Here is a 15006-nt window from a genome sequence, read left to right as displayed (position 1 = left end):
CATGTGTATGCGCAGAGAGCTTCACTTCTTCTCCCCTCACAACTCTTTGTAAAGCTCCAGGCCCATGGTTCCTCCCCTCAGCTTTCACTGCTACAGCAACCTCTATGGACATCGATGAAATGGTTAAGAATCAGATGTGTTTTCCAACCTGATACGGTTTTGACCAGGTAGAAACACACACTGAAGACATTCAATGAGAAATGTGAGCTCTGAAAGGGAAGGCAGGAGAGATGACAAAATGAGCATCTTTCCATCTTCTGAAGGGGTGTGGGTGCTGGGAACAAAATCGAAGGGACCTTTCCTTTCTTCCAGCAGACAAGAAGAACTCATAAAGTTCAAGAAGGCCAAAAATGCATCATCCTTTAAGCACTGGCAGGAAAATCATCCATTAGGTAGGGTCAACTTCTCACTTGGGTGGTACCCTAGCAGGCACACTGCTTGTCCTTAGTTTTTTGCCCTGATCATCAGGATCCTGGTAAATGTTTTCATTGCCTGGGCAGGCTAGATGGGTGGAGCAGGTTGTGCAAGTGGATGCAGATTAGACAAGGACAGGACACAGAAGAATAAAGCAGAAGAAATCAGAAGAGATAAAACACGCAGTAGCGACTAGGAAAGAAATAAAAGAGATGTTGAGATAGAGACACAAAAAACCACTGGAAACACAAAAAACATTCATTGCCATCTTTTATAGGAAAGTAAGAAAGAAATGAAGCAAAAGCAGGAAAAAAAGTTGAAAGGGAAAAGGAAAAAGTTCTAACAAAATCAGGCAAGATTTTATAAAATACAGAAAACCCAGAAATGACGAAGAAAACTGTCAGTATTTAGGTGACATATAATAAAACACACACATGCAGGTATTTTAGTCTGTTCATCTCACAAAAAACATTTTTCTCTTTCTCTATGAAGCTTTCTTCCCCAGTCAGTAGAAATGAGAAACCTTGCCAAATCCTGCATTAATTTATGCTATATTAGAAACCAGAGGTGCATGTAAATGTTGTTTGCTATTGTAAGTAACATACATTACTGTTGCAGTAGAAAGAGTATTCACATATCTAGGATTTCATATGGGCCACAGGGCTGTACCCATTAACCGAGTTAACCCCACATTGCTAGTGAATGAATATTCTTGAGCTTGTGTTTTTTGTTTCCATATTTTTTCCATCACATATGTAGTCAGCCTATGAGGAAGGTGGGACATGATACAGAGCAGGATGCCCCCCTCCGCATCATATAAATATGTCACTAATATAGGTTCTGGAGACCAAATGCTGGTACAAGTCAACATCAGTGTATAAAACCATTCTTCTAGGATGTTCTCACAGGAATAACTTAATGAAAATCAGTAAAAATATTGTTGACAGTATAGATCACAGGATTGATTGTGTCTGTTCTTCAAACTACATGAATTAAGAAGCCACTGTATATATGATTCAATGACTCAATGAATGTAACTAAACAATTTTGAAAACGTGGAAGAAATTGTTTCTTTGGACTTAAATACCATTAGATGCTCACTTAAGAAGCTTATTAATAAATAAAAAAATATTTATAGCCCAGAAATTCTTTAATAGTACAAAATGAAAATGTCTATTTTTTTCATGGTGTTCCTGTCATATTTTCTATTGACATATGGGGAGAAAACACAATGTTCTAACTTTAAAGGTATGAGTTCAGCATCTTATTGGCACTTTATTTTGTGAAACATAAAAGTTAAAGGGAAAATCTGCTGATTATATCATACAATATTATAAATAATAAGCGTACTATAGGCAACCCATATGACTAGTGTACTCCCTTTAAAAATGAAAAAAAGTATTATTTCTGAACAGAATGAACATAAAACCAAATGTGACAATACTTACATCAATTAAATCCGAAAGGTCATGAATATAATACTTGAAAACAGAAGCATTGGTTGCTTCAAGGGTGAGCAGGTATTCATTACGGGCCTTAATAGATTTCAGCTTGTTTTCAGAATATTTTGCTTGACGCTAGGAAAGACATTGCATATTAATGTATTTTAATTACTTCATTTTTGGTATGCAGAAAAAATGGTAACAATTCAAGCACACATTCCTTCTAACAAGAAAGAATCTTAATTGCCAGCCTGTTACACATGTAACAAATGGAATACAAAGTGAAAACTTAGTATTTTGTTTCAAATGTGACAAAACATATAGTAAGAATTACATTGGGAATAAAGTATTCCCCTCTTTGAACTGCAATTATGTCAAGTTATCTATAAGCCACTGATAGTTTATTATGTGCACCTTATTTAATTTTATTTCCCAGCTGGACTTCTCTGTCTCATACCATGCTAAAGAATGTCAGAAACGCACTGAATTTACTTCAAATGAAGCTAAATAAAAGGACTATTTACTTTTTCCTTCATTTTTTCAATCTTTTTCACAGAGCTCCGTCTCTGGTGCCTTTCCTCTAGTCGAATATGAAAAACAGGGTCTCCTGACCTCCCAATCTGTTTTTCTTCTTGCTTCTCTGCCTCCTTCAGTTTGCTTTCTGCACTGATGCTCTCTGCATGATACATGTGGTATGTTTTCATGACCTGCAAAAGACAAGAGTCAAAGGGAAGTCAGAGAAAATGAAAATATAAAGGTATCTACAGAAAAATCACAGGGTCTTTAAGCAAGATGTTGTCTTATAAACTTTAGGTAAATTTCCTTGTCAACAGAGATTGAGGACTTCTGGTTACATTTTTCTTTTCTTATCTATTTAATAGTATCCCAATAGGCATTTTTTTCTTTCATTGTGGATAGGAAAGACCAAAAATCATTCTTATTAAACTTTAGAATTCTTGTCTTTCAATGAAAATCTGAAATAATGAACAAAAAACCCTAAATCTATATCAGTGCCATATCTATCTCATATATTACTATCTTCAGGACTAAGTTAACAGCTTGGCTGTGGACATTGAATGCTTGAAAGCAGAAGGATCCCTTCAGCATTGGGGAAAGGGGAATAAAGCAGAGGAAACAGGAAGCTTTGGTCTGGGAGCACACCCACAGTTAGCTGGATGGCACATCCACAGCTAGCTCCAAGACCTGGAAATAAGTGGATGCCAACTGCAGAGCCAGCAGATTAGGTGCAATGTAAAACCAGATGAAAGCTGAAGAAGGAGCTCCCTGATAAATAATTTGCGAAGATGTTTTCATCACAGCCCTACAGTTAATACCATTATCTTCCCTCTACACACATGCTGGTTCTGCAGACAAGAGAGCTTTGGCTGCCAGCATGCAAATACATGCTTGCACAGACCACCAAGAGGGACATGAACTTGTTTAGCCCAGTCCTCCCTTCCTTCTTCAAGCAAGAAAAACCTCAACTTGAATGTTGTGTAGTGGGCAGCAAGCAACCACAACGCCCCCACCTCTGCTGGGGAGGGCTGTCTGTCCACTTGCAGTAAAGAAAGCTTCTTTCCACCTTTTCCAGCTCTTTTTTGTTGTTGTTTTTTTCTTATTGTCTTAAGTTTCAAGCACTGAACAAAGCAGGAAGGCATCCTCAGGCAGCTGGTGGCCGCCACTCTTCTTCACAGGGTGCCAGAGCTCTAGCCAGCAGATGTTATCTTTGGCTGGAGGCCATGCAAACCATTCACATCTCCTCCAAGAAGCACAGCCACGGAGGAATCAAATGGGCTCTTTGCGTGACCCATGGAGGAGACAGATTGGTTTGGGAAGCTGCATTGAAATATTCCCTTGGGAGAGATGTACTTTTTGTGACTGAGTAGTTAGGCCAGCCTAAGGAGCATCCATAGAGCAGCAACACAGGGAACACTAAAGTTAGATATTGCAAATTCACTGCAGCATGTCTTAGCATGGATCGACACAAACCAACTGCACCATGTCAGTGGGTGGCTGAATTGATGTGTATTTGGAGTGTGGTGCAACAGAAAGACAACACACTTTTAGAGAGCTGCAATATTGCGTAACCCATGGATGTTATACACCTAACTGTGTATGCCACTACTAAATACTGAAGCCATGCTGCTGATAAAAACTGAAATAGCATTGGTATTAAAAATGAAACAGGCAACTCTTCACTAACTTCCTGTAGTAAGGTAAAATGGTTGGAGATGGACATTAAAAAGTGGCCCTGTTTTTATTTTTAGAAATGTATGTTTACAGTTCTGTGGTGAAAAAAATCAAACTGCCTGAAGCACAACTTAATGCTATTGCTGGTGCTCCTTTATAACACAGTTGTGCTCCAAGGCCCAACCAGAGTGCAGAGCTCCCTGCCTGAACACTGTCTACACCCACTGGGAGCAGCTGCTGCCCCAGCAGCTCACAGTCCGCATGGATGACGCAAAAACCCAAAGACAGACAAAGCTGGGCTAGGAAGAGAAGGCAAGCCCACAGAGCCAAGGTCTGCAAGGTTCCCAGCTTAACCAAACAGCATGTTCAGTCTCCTATATCCTGCACTGTTCCAAAGGCACTTGCTCCTAAAGTTGTCAGTAATCAATGCCCAGGGAATCTAACTCATATGGCCACATGGAAACAAGAGTTACTGCAAAGAGAAGAAATGCACTTCTTAAAGAAATGGTTTATAGAATAAAACAGAGAAGCACAGAAAGTGATATGGCTCTGATTAAAAATGATGGAGAGAGGAAATTAAAAGTAAGGTTGTGCCCTTCTCTTCTGGCATTTCTATTAAATTTTTAAGTGTTTCTTTACATAAGGCCATAGGTCTTTGCTTTTATTTTTTATCTTTTGTCCTGTGTCAGCTCTAGAGACTTTCTAGTTCGTGGGACAAGGCTAACTCACATATCTTACCATCTAGAAAAGTTATTTTCCTTTATACTCTGCCTGCAGATGGAACAATAATATCTCAGAGTTTTCTAACTGCATCTCAAAGCACCTAAGTGGTGAAACAAGCATAAAGCATTGAAGACTTTTAAACAATTTCTCTAAGTTCCTAGTGGCCTAGGAATAAATGTCCTTCTGCAGTGGCTCTGACGTTTCAGCCTGCTTCCTTGTTGGAGGAAGTATTCCTTGAAGGAGTACAAGTGTATCACTACCTGTTCTCACCAATGTCTCCACGCTGACTCCACTAACTTCACATCACTGAAGAGTATTTCCTCCTCTCACTGCTTGTTTACAGCACAAGATACCAAATCCAGGTGTCTCACTCTACACTGATTGAATGGCAAGTTTTGTGGGAAAACTACATGGAACTCACGTCTACTTGAAATCCATACTCCCACAACAAACTCTACATGAGTTATTGGTACAAATGATTCCCTAGATAACTAAAATTGAAAAAGCAGCCCTCTCTTTAGCAGTACTCAGGCTGGACAGCAGTTAGTCTGTCCTACCTGAGACACACTGGCTTAGTAATCAACACAGACTCTCTACAGAGCAGTGATCAGCCCATGCATTTGACTCCTGTCCAGTTGTTATATTGATAGCACTGCTTATCTCATGCACTAGTGGCATCATTATTTTGCAAGCCTCTGGGGAAAGCTTTTTCATGATTTGTCAGTCTTTTTCATGATTTGTTTTTTTAAGAGCTGATATTTCAGCAGCAAAACTTTACTTGAGAAAGCATCAGAGAAACACGTATGGAAAAATAAATGGGAACAAGCTAAGGAGCTGGCTTCCAAGAATTTCAGGGCATACTTCCTCAACAAATTAGCTTAGAATTTGCATGCTAAGTTGCATATATGATTCTTTCCCTTAACACTATACCATCTATTCACCTTGGAGTTTTTAAGACTGTTAGATATGTTAAACACAGTAACAGGCTTGCCTAATTCTTGTAAATAGACTTATTATATGAGTATCTGTGAGTATCCAAGAGATCCACAGATCTGTTATGCAAACCACAAATAATCTGATGAAATAAGCAATAATGCTTCTCCAGTGTTCACCAAACTGTTGAACTGATAGACTATCCTGTGAGAGTATCCATCACTGAACTGACTTTAATTAATCCCCAAAGTGCTTATTGATCAGCCATGAAGTATGCACTGAAAAGAGAGAGCAAGGTTGTAATTTTGCAGATGCTGAACTGTCATCATGACATATGCTGCATTTCTCTGCTGTAGTGAACAAGCATTATTAAATGCTTACTAGTATCTTTCTAAAATTAAACTTCAAGGTTTATATCCTATTAATTTTTCAGGTTTATTCTGCAGATCCAGTGATGTAAAACAGATTTCTGTCAGATGACTGTGTCAGACTACAAGCAGATGAAAAAGATTATGCTGCCCTCTCTCACACCTGTAGGTGACAGACTGTTCACTCAGTGGTATAAACACCTCGTTTTGCGTGCCAAAGTATCAGCATCATTCGAGAGAGCTCAGCAAGTAGGCTTAGGGCAGAAGATAGAACTCATCACAGGGAAGGGCACATCAGAGTACAACTTTAGGTAATTATTTTATTTAAACCAATGATTGTTATCTGGACAAATCCATCAAAAAGTCAGTAATTAGCACTGTACTTCTGTGAACTTCAAGAAAGGAATGTGCCCATAGCAAGGCACTGGTTTTCTTTTTCTACATGCATACTTCTTTCCTAGAGAACTTCTTAACCCAACGTAAGACTGAATGCTATGAAGTTAAAAAATACTGGAATTAATGTGTGCTTCCATGTGCTTTACTTTTATAATACAACTGCAAAATTAGGAGCTTTTTAATAGTGTTTCTCAGGAAACAGGCATTCCCAGAACAGTAGCTCATGCCTGGTGCAATTACCATGTTTGAATTTTTCAGAATTGTCTCTGCTAAGCTGTTAGTTCTTATCAGAATATGGAGTCACAAGGGTTTCACTAAATTGGGTTATTCAGTACGCTACACAAGAAATAAGTAAAATCTTATGCCAATTTTACCACATCAGTGGCCTCTAGCAGTTAAGTAGGCTCAGTGTCAGTTGCTGTCAGCATCCTGTTCCCTTCCAAGCCAAATTCTGACATAGTTTTAGGAATTGTCACTGATATATTACTACCAAGAGAAAATTACTGATTTCACCTTCTCAGATCTCTGATGTGCTACAGTAAACTAAACTTTACTTTTCTACAGAGTAGAAAATTCCAGATTCTGTGTTATTTCAGGAAAGAAAAAGGAAAATCTGGCAGCAACTACTTTGAGAAATTAAACAGCCAAGATTTTTAAAAAGTAAGATAAAGCAGTGGAAAATGTAAGTGGCACAGCAACCCTGTCCTATTTAATATTAAATTTGCTTTGGACTGTCCCTACTTTTTCATTTTTCTGAGACTTTTACATTTGTGTTGCTTGTGAAAAGTGTGATGCCAGTAGGATTAATTTGGAAAGCCAAGTGGGAGACATGAAGATGTATTTTTATGATGTGCATCACTTTTCTCCACCATTTTCCCTCAGCCTTATTACCAGAACAGCTCCATATTTTTAGCAAACTTGCGACCTCCCTGACTCTTTTAGAGGACATTTATGAATATGTCCTAATCCCTAAATAAATCCAGTGGAGAACCCCCTTCAGAACAGAAGAGTCTGCCTACCTTCTGTTTCCTACCATTTCCAATCACTCAGATGCTATTGCTATATTCCAGTACCTGATCTGACAACGCAAGGTGTTCCAGCTTTCCAGAGAAATAAGAGTTTGACTGGGGAGCTTTCTCTGTTGCAAAGATGATCTATTGTAAAATCAATAATCCGTTGCCTCTTTAAGTCAACATGTAAGAAGATTTCTAAGTCAGTCAGTTCACAGAAAACACCAACCCAAACCTCCTACAGCTTTCAGTTTGACCATCTTTTCTCGCTGTAATTGCCAGGAAAAACTCCAATCTGTGACTCCACACAACAAACTGGGCTCCTCTTTCCCCATCTATCCTCACTCAAAAATACACTTCACTGCAGTTTCAATAGCTTATATCCTTATGTAAAACATGGGACTAATTACTAGCCTACACTGGCTGAAAGCATAGTAGGGAGAGGAGTAAGACAGGAGTGCAGCTGCTGGGAATTGGGAATGCTGCAGACCTGAAAATACTGACTGACTGGTACAGCCAGGGAGAAGCCATGCATAATGAAAAAGTACTTGCCACTCACAGTTTACTGAACTTGCGAAGATACGCAATGAAGCTTAGCTATTCAATTGTTTTTAGCATGATGTTTTCAGTTATAATTTTAAAATCAGTGCATAAAATATTGAGAATTGAAAATATAGTCTTAAAATCCATTTTCACTAGTCATGAAACATTTAGAAAACATACAAATATGTAATGTAACATTTAAGAAAACCTTTACATAAAAGAGATGGAAAATGAAAAACTGTGGTTTCCCTTACACAATTCTGATTATTCCAGCAAAATAAGCCTGCTTTGCTCATAGGTTCTAAGAATATCTTCTGAAGTTGTGGTTCACCTGCTTCTGTTCTTATTTTTTCAACAATCATGTACATGATGTGTAGTTTTAACGAGGATGCCACAGGCCAAAGTCAACAAAAGCTAAGCTACTCCATGGAGTAAATGAAGACCTACGGTGCAAATCTCCAATTTCCATGATAACTCCTAGTAGCAAAAATGGGAAAAGAAACTAATTATATAAAGTGTAAGCAAGGAGAAAGGTCTCTTATTAGTGTGCATTTGCAAAGTACAATAGGTATTTAATACTGCAAAGTTACTGATTTTTTTGACACTTCATTGCAGCTCTGAGCCTTTCTACATTAAAAAAACAGCCAAAATTTCTAGTCTCTTTCTCAGAAGGCAGAGGGTCATACTTTCACAAGAGAAGAAATATCTTTGAGCAGAAAGTTTTTTAATTGAAAATCTTCATAATGCACTCTTAGTGGAAGTTGGTGCGTCTTAAACTTCTCAGTGATTTCTTGTTTTCTTCTCTTAGAGCAGTTTCTTCTTTGCAAAGTCTACAGCACTGCTTATTGACTACCTTGATTTAAACCCCGTCAAAATCAATGGACATAGCTCCCTAACTACAGCACGTTTTAGATCTGGCCCTATGAACAGGTTAAAAAGGATTTTCTGAGGCAAAAGTGCAATGCTAGATATTCAGAGATGGGTACCAAAGCCATCTGTTTTTTCTGGCACTTGCTATAATATAGAAGATTAGGACACTTGATAAAACATTTTCACAGAAGAAAAGTCAGTTACTACTGATACTTGGTAGCTTACATTTGAATTTATCCGTTAAAAATATTTGGACTAAATCGGTGGCAATTCCTTTAAACATCTCATTTATTCCAGATCATTCTAGATAAACTGGTTTTGAGATATCTGGTGCTTAAGAAGTCTGCAAGCAGGTTTGTTGAGGCCTCAGATCTGACTGGCATGCTAGAGATGGGAAGCATGTCAGAGGCGGGAGGTAGAGCTTTTCATCACTTGGGTTTGAAACAAGCATTTAATTCAGCCCTTCGTCCCATAGCATTAGAGAAATCCAGGCATATAACCTCTGAATATGTGTGCCTAATGGGCACAATCTTTAACTGAGAAATTCAAGAAGTAACAAATAAAATGTGCAATTTCTTTAAACTGACCACATACCTGTGCCTCAGAACAAGCACGTCCTACTACTTCAGCTCTTAGTAATTTTCATTCTATTCTCTCATTAACACACTTTAGTGCACAACCATGTGGTTTTTAATGCTGCGAAAAGGTCATAATTTACAGACCTTTACTGTAAGATAAGGAATGATGATAAGAAATAACCAGATTATAAAACCCTTTTCATACACATTAAAAGCTCTGCTACTTGCCCCTCACTCAAAGGCTTTAGAGGTACTTAAATCCCAATAAGGCTTCACATTTTAAGTTATACTTCATGAAGGCACCATTCCTTTCAAAAAAACAGAACAAAGTAGTAGGGAGAGATTTCACTATTAGTACATTACTTGCAGACTTGAAATTAATTTGTTTGTTTTTTTTTTTTTGAACACAAAGATTTATCCCACAATAGTAAGACTGAATTCTTTTACTTTTTTCCCCTCTATAAATCGTGAGGTTAACAAGAAGATGATGTCTCTGTTTTGTAAGTGACTGAAAAATGTGCCTGCTGGAGATTAGAAGTGTACTAGTTTAGAAGTGTACTAGATTAGAAGATACTAGTTTTGGTAAGGCCACTATGATCTTGCCCTGTAAACAGTTAATGTCATACACAATTAAAAACCTGTGCATGGGATTTCCATCCGTCTAGATATTGTTCTATCTTTATGTACATGAGCAGATATAATACACAGATATATTGATGAACATTCTAAACATGCAAGTGGTGAAACAGATGCTACTCTGTACCATATTGTCACTTTAGTATGTGGGTTGTGTCTAGCTAAAATGGGACATGCACAGCTGACCAAGTCCTTTGCAATCTACGAAAAGACGGACAATGGAGTTAACAATATAGATCACTTAATCTGAAGCAGATTCTTGCATCTGACTAAAGGGGTCTCATCTCCCCATATTAGATCTCCAATGACTATAACTGGAACCCAGATAGCAAGCTAAGATATTTGTATCTATACTGCAGGTGTCTGAAAATCAGGTGAAGTAAATTCCATCCCAAGAAACCATCTTGCAACAGTAGCCTGACTCAAATTGTGCACAAGTTCGGAATTTTTATTAACATCAAAAATATTCCCATTTTAAAACATCTTAAATTCTGAGGAAGGAATTAGCATTCACTGGAAGCCATAATGTAGAAGTTAATACCTGAACAAATCTGTAACCATCAGCGGGAAGATGTAGCATTAGTGTGAAGAAAAAGAGTGAAAATATTGAAGTCCAGTCCTGAAGATTTTCACTAGTGATTCAGAAAAGTATTTCAGCACGTGCCTCACTGTTTCCCTACCCTGGGAGCACAGACACTAATCCCAAGCCTCATCAGGCAACTGTTTAACTGAAACAAGATTGTATCTTCAGGGCCTATTCACTGCTGAAGTCCCACTTGTGCAATGGCTCCTACAGTTGCTGATCCCCAGCAGCTGTGTGAATTTGTCTGCGGCTATCGCTACTTTGCAGAAGCTGATCCCAGCATACTTCACTGACCACAGGCCTGAGCCAACAGGGTTTTGCAGTATTGCACCCTACAAAATCAGTGGTGGTTTCAGACAAAAAAGCCCCGAAGAAAATCCCTCAGAAAAAAAAAAAGGTGGTGGTTTAGGTAGGCTTTAGGAATCTGTGTCCGTAACTACAACTCAAAAGAACTCAAGGCAGTAGGACAAGACTATTTTCTTTGGATCTCCTTTTTGCCACCTAAGCTGCTTTTGAGTTCAAATGTTCTTCCACCCATCTACTGACGGGTGCACAATTTTCCCTTTTTCCCCAGTCAAAAGAAAAACTGTCAAGATGCACAAAAGTAATGTTTGAGCTCTGCCTGTGAAGTTCTGAAACTTCCTTAAGGTCACAAATTGTTCCTTGATATAAATATTGTGAGTTCTCTTTATAGTCCTCCAAATCTTGAGGATGGAAAAGGGAGTAGTCTAGAGATTGTTATGCAGGGTACTGAGGAACATGTTTCAAGCTCTTCCAAAAGAGAATCTGGATGCACAACTTCCTCAAACAGCAGGAATCAACATGCTTTAATAAGAGGTGTATATCATTAGTTCCTCTTCATTCTAAAGCTATGTTTAAAAAAAAAAGGTACCTCTTGCTTTTTTTCTTTCTCAGAACATGTCCCCTCAAAAAATAAATGGGGAAATAATTATTAGGTAGACAAAACATCATTTTGCAGTAACAAGTTGTGTAGATTGGTTTCAAACAAGAAAACAGGTCCAGACCTAAGTTCTCTCAGATTTTCCTGTGGGTTAGCAGCAGCTTGCCAGAATGCTTACAGTGTTTTTTTTCTTGACCTCTCTAAATTGTACGGAATGCCTATAAACCCCTCTGTTTTTCTTTTCATTATTTACTTATCCCAGTCAAGGACGGGGGAGGGCACATAAGTAACATTTAGACAGCACGGCACTGGATCTGCAAACACCTATGATTTTTTACTGACTGTAGTCCACGAGTCAAACCAAGAAGATGGCAGCATGGACAAAAACAAGGCAGAAAAGAAAGAAGCTTTGCTCTGGTAACCTCTGAGTAGAACTGTCTCATTAATAATCAACAAAACTTAAACTGGTTTAGCAGAGTCTGGGTAGAAAAAAGGGTTGAAAGTAAAGAGTAATCCTAAAAGCGTTAGCGTGGGTATTCTAAACAAGTGAGTAGTCTTCCCAAAAATATAGTTTAGACTTGTGTAAAAGACAAAAAAAACCATCTCCACTGGGGGGTAACTTACTTGATAAAAGGCCACTTAAAGCTTACAGAAGTAGTTTGATATGGCATTTTTATAAGATAAGCTAAGTAAGTAATTGTACTTACTGTGTAAAGCTCATTAAGTACTTTCATTAAGTCTTCATGAAGCTGAAATGAAATCTCTTTGCTCTGTAATCAAAAAAAAAATTAGAAAAAGTCACATAAAAACTGCAGCATACATTTGTTTCTTGATATTTGTACTCATCATTCATCCTAGACAGTGAATGCAATTTTGCTCACAAAGACCATTCTGACAGAATTACAGTGTCCTACAAAGAGTGATTCAGAGATGCAGAGGTAGACAGATAATATCTGGTCAGAGGCTAAAAGGAAACCCAAAAGTAATTTGAGATGTTTTTCCCATAAAGCATCAGGAAATTAGGTGCCAACAGAAAGGGTAAAGTTCAAGATTAATGTTTTTAATGGAAGAAACTGTGTACTGTTTTATAACTGCTATGATGCATACAAATCCTAAACCAGGCAAAATGTGATATTCTAGAAGGACATCCCGCCCAATTTTACATCTAGGATAGTCTTTGTTTCTCAATACATGCAACTATCTAAATATTTATGCAAGAAATAATTGTGGCTCCTCTTTGAAACAGATAGCCATCTGCACAATATTCCACAGAGTGGGTTGCTGAACCAGCTTTGTTTAGCTTTTCTGGACTGTGTCTTTATTTTCATTCTGATCCAGAAAAAAAAAAAAAGAAATACTTAGCAGTAGTTATTAATAAAGCAAATATGTCAAAATAAGAGTATTTAATTGGATTCTCATTCAAATATATTCCCTTGTTAGTTGTCCACAGCAGTTCAATCTGAGGAAAACTGTGGCAACTGTGCAAGAGTTGAAGACATTTGTATCACAGCCTTTGGAAAACAGTTATAGAATAGAGCTACAGGACTTGGCAAACAGCCTGGCTACATTTTTTCTGTTACGTTCAGCATTGTAACATCCATGATGAAAACATCAGACCTTTTTTTCTGTGAATGAATTGATAATTAGTCTGGCTTCTAAAAACTCCAGCTCCATGATAGACAATGGCCTTAGCTATGAGAAATATTTTGCATCTGCACAGAAGCCAAAGGAAAATCCTCAGGGACAACTCATCTCCAAAGCCGCTAACACATACTTGGCCATCACTAAAACACCTGCAGGAATAATGGTTTCTGAATGAGAATTTCCAGCACAACGCCCACGCACGAGGAAGAACCACACCACACATCCCACCCACTGTGTCTTCCAGCAGGATGAAACAGACACATACAGCAGCTCGAACAGAAAATTTTGTGGGTTTTTTCCTCCTATTTCTACTGACATATTCTAACTTTGGGCAGTATTTTAAGGTAACTGTCATATCACTTAGCAGTATTCATTCAATCCTTATATGCAAGATGATTTTTCACTGACAAGAAGCTAGGAATACAATCTAAAAACCACTTCAATGAAATTCTTGTATTCCCAAGGGCATTCGCTGTAGTAGCTAAGGCACAGTAAGGCAGCTGATCTGAAGTTGAGTTACATGGAATTACTATGAAACTTTCCTTATTGCTTATACTTTTCAAAGTCTGGTATTCTTCATGAGGTATGCATTACTACTGAAGTGTCTAGAACAAAAGGCTTACTACTTCCATTTCTTTGCGTATATCAGATTATTTTAATCTAATATTAAGCACAAAACTTCATATAAGTAACAGCACACAGAGTGCTTGTGAAGAATTGGAAAAGGACTGCAGATTTGCAAGCTGCTGTACGGAAATGCACTAAAAGCTTTAGCAAAAATTCTGAATTGCTTTTCAATACTTTACATTGACACCCTGCCTCTAAAAGTCAGCAGCACAGCTCTAACACAGCTTACACACCTCCTCAAAGCTCCAAGTGGAGGCCACCTGCTTTTTCTTGGATAGCTGCTTCTATAGTGCTGAGTATGAGTGGTCTGTTTTTTAAATTACTTTAGAAGAAAGAAGGGCAAAACATACAAATAGATGTTTGACATTAAGATGAAAGCATACATGTGTGGGAGGAAACTCTAGATGAACTCTAGCTTCAATCAATTTATCCCTTTCAACTGTTGGTCACAGCCATCTCAAGGCTGTGAGAAGTCAAGCCCCAAATAAGTAACAGTGATTCTAAGGCAGGATGCCTTAACCTGGTAGTGCAAAAGTCTGAGAAGGTGAGACAGAAAACACCAAACCAGTTTTCTCTTTATCCCTTGCAAATTTTGTTGTAAGCAAAGCACACAGCAGTTCACTGGAGGATGCACCCTCCTTTTCTGCTCTTAATGCAGTTACACCTTAATGCAAATAGACACCAGATGAGTCGAGGATTTAGTGAATGATCACTATTTAGTAGGGCCCGTTTCTTCTCTTTGCTCCTTTAGAGCTTTGTCCAGCACTGAAACATAAGCGGTCCAGCCCTCAGTTTGCTCAGGATTTACTGGCCAACATGCACACACGGACTTTTCCAGGGCAACACAGTGATGGTTAATTTGAAAGCGAACAGAATAGATCACCGTAGAGAAAGAGGAAGATGCTTTAGAAAAGGACAATAGGCTTTAAAATGGGAAGCAAAAGGAGAAGGAGGGAGGTGATCAGCAAAAAGAGTAAAAATTGAAAAGAGACAGCCTAGCAATGCCATGCAATCATAGAAGAATCATCCTTTCACCAGTTCATCAGTGGACTCCAACCTACAGAGGGTGTCTGTAGTGATGGATAACATGTCAGTTGTTGCATTTTTCTGATGAAAGATTTTGTAGTCAAAAAAAATCAGGAAATTTG

The 15006-nt window shown here is 38.2% G+C and overlaps 1 protein-coding gene across 3 annotated transcripts in view; it reads right to left on the bottom strand.

Annotated features, from left to right (window-relative positions):
• Nucleotides 1-15006, bottom strand: part of SRGAP1 (SLIT-ROBO Rho GTPase activating protein 1) — a 140609-nt gene that overhangs the window by 47338 nt on the left and 78265 nt on the right. For all 3 annotated transcript variants that reach the window (XR_004357232.1, XM_032688723.1, XM_032688724.1), the window contains exons 4-6: nucleotides 12295-12357; nucleotides 2381-2563; nucleotides 1863-1991 (exon numbers count right to left, since the gene is read on the bottom strand). Coding sequence is in view for 2 of the 3 variants with exons in the window: in XM_032688723.1 (XP_032544614.1) it covers nucleotides 1863-1991; nucleotides 2381-2563; nucleotides 12295-12357 (375 nt within the window). In the remaining variant the exon portion in view is untranslated. The remainder of the gene's footprint in view (nucleotides 1-1862; nucleotides 1992-2380; nucleotides 2564-12294; nucleotides 12358-15006) is intronic.

The sequence above is a fragment of the Chiroxiphia lanceolata genome, chromosome 5, assembly GCF_009829145.1.
Source record: "Chiroxiphia lanceolata isolate bChiLan1 chromosome 5, bChiLan1.pri, whole genome shotgun sequence".
Taxonomy (NCBI): Eukaryota; Metazoa; Chordata; class Aves; order Passeriformes; family Pipridae; genus Chiroxiphia; species Chiroxiphia lanceolata.
This window is presented reverse-complemented; position numbering and strand designations above follow the sequence as displayed.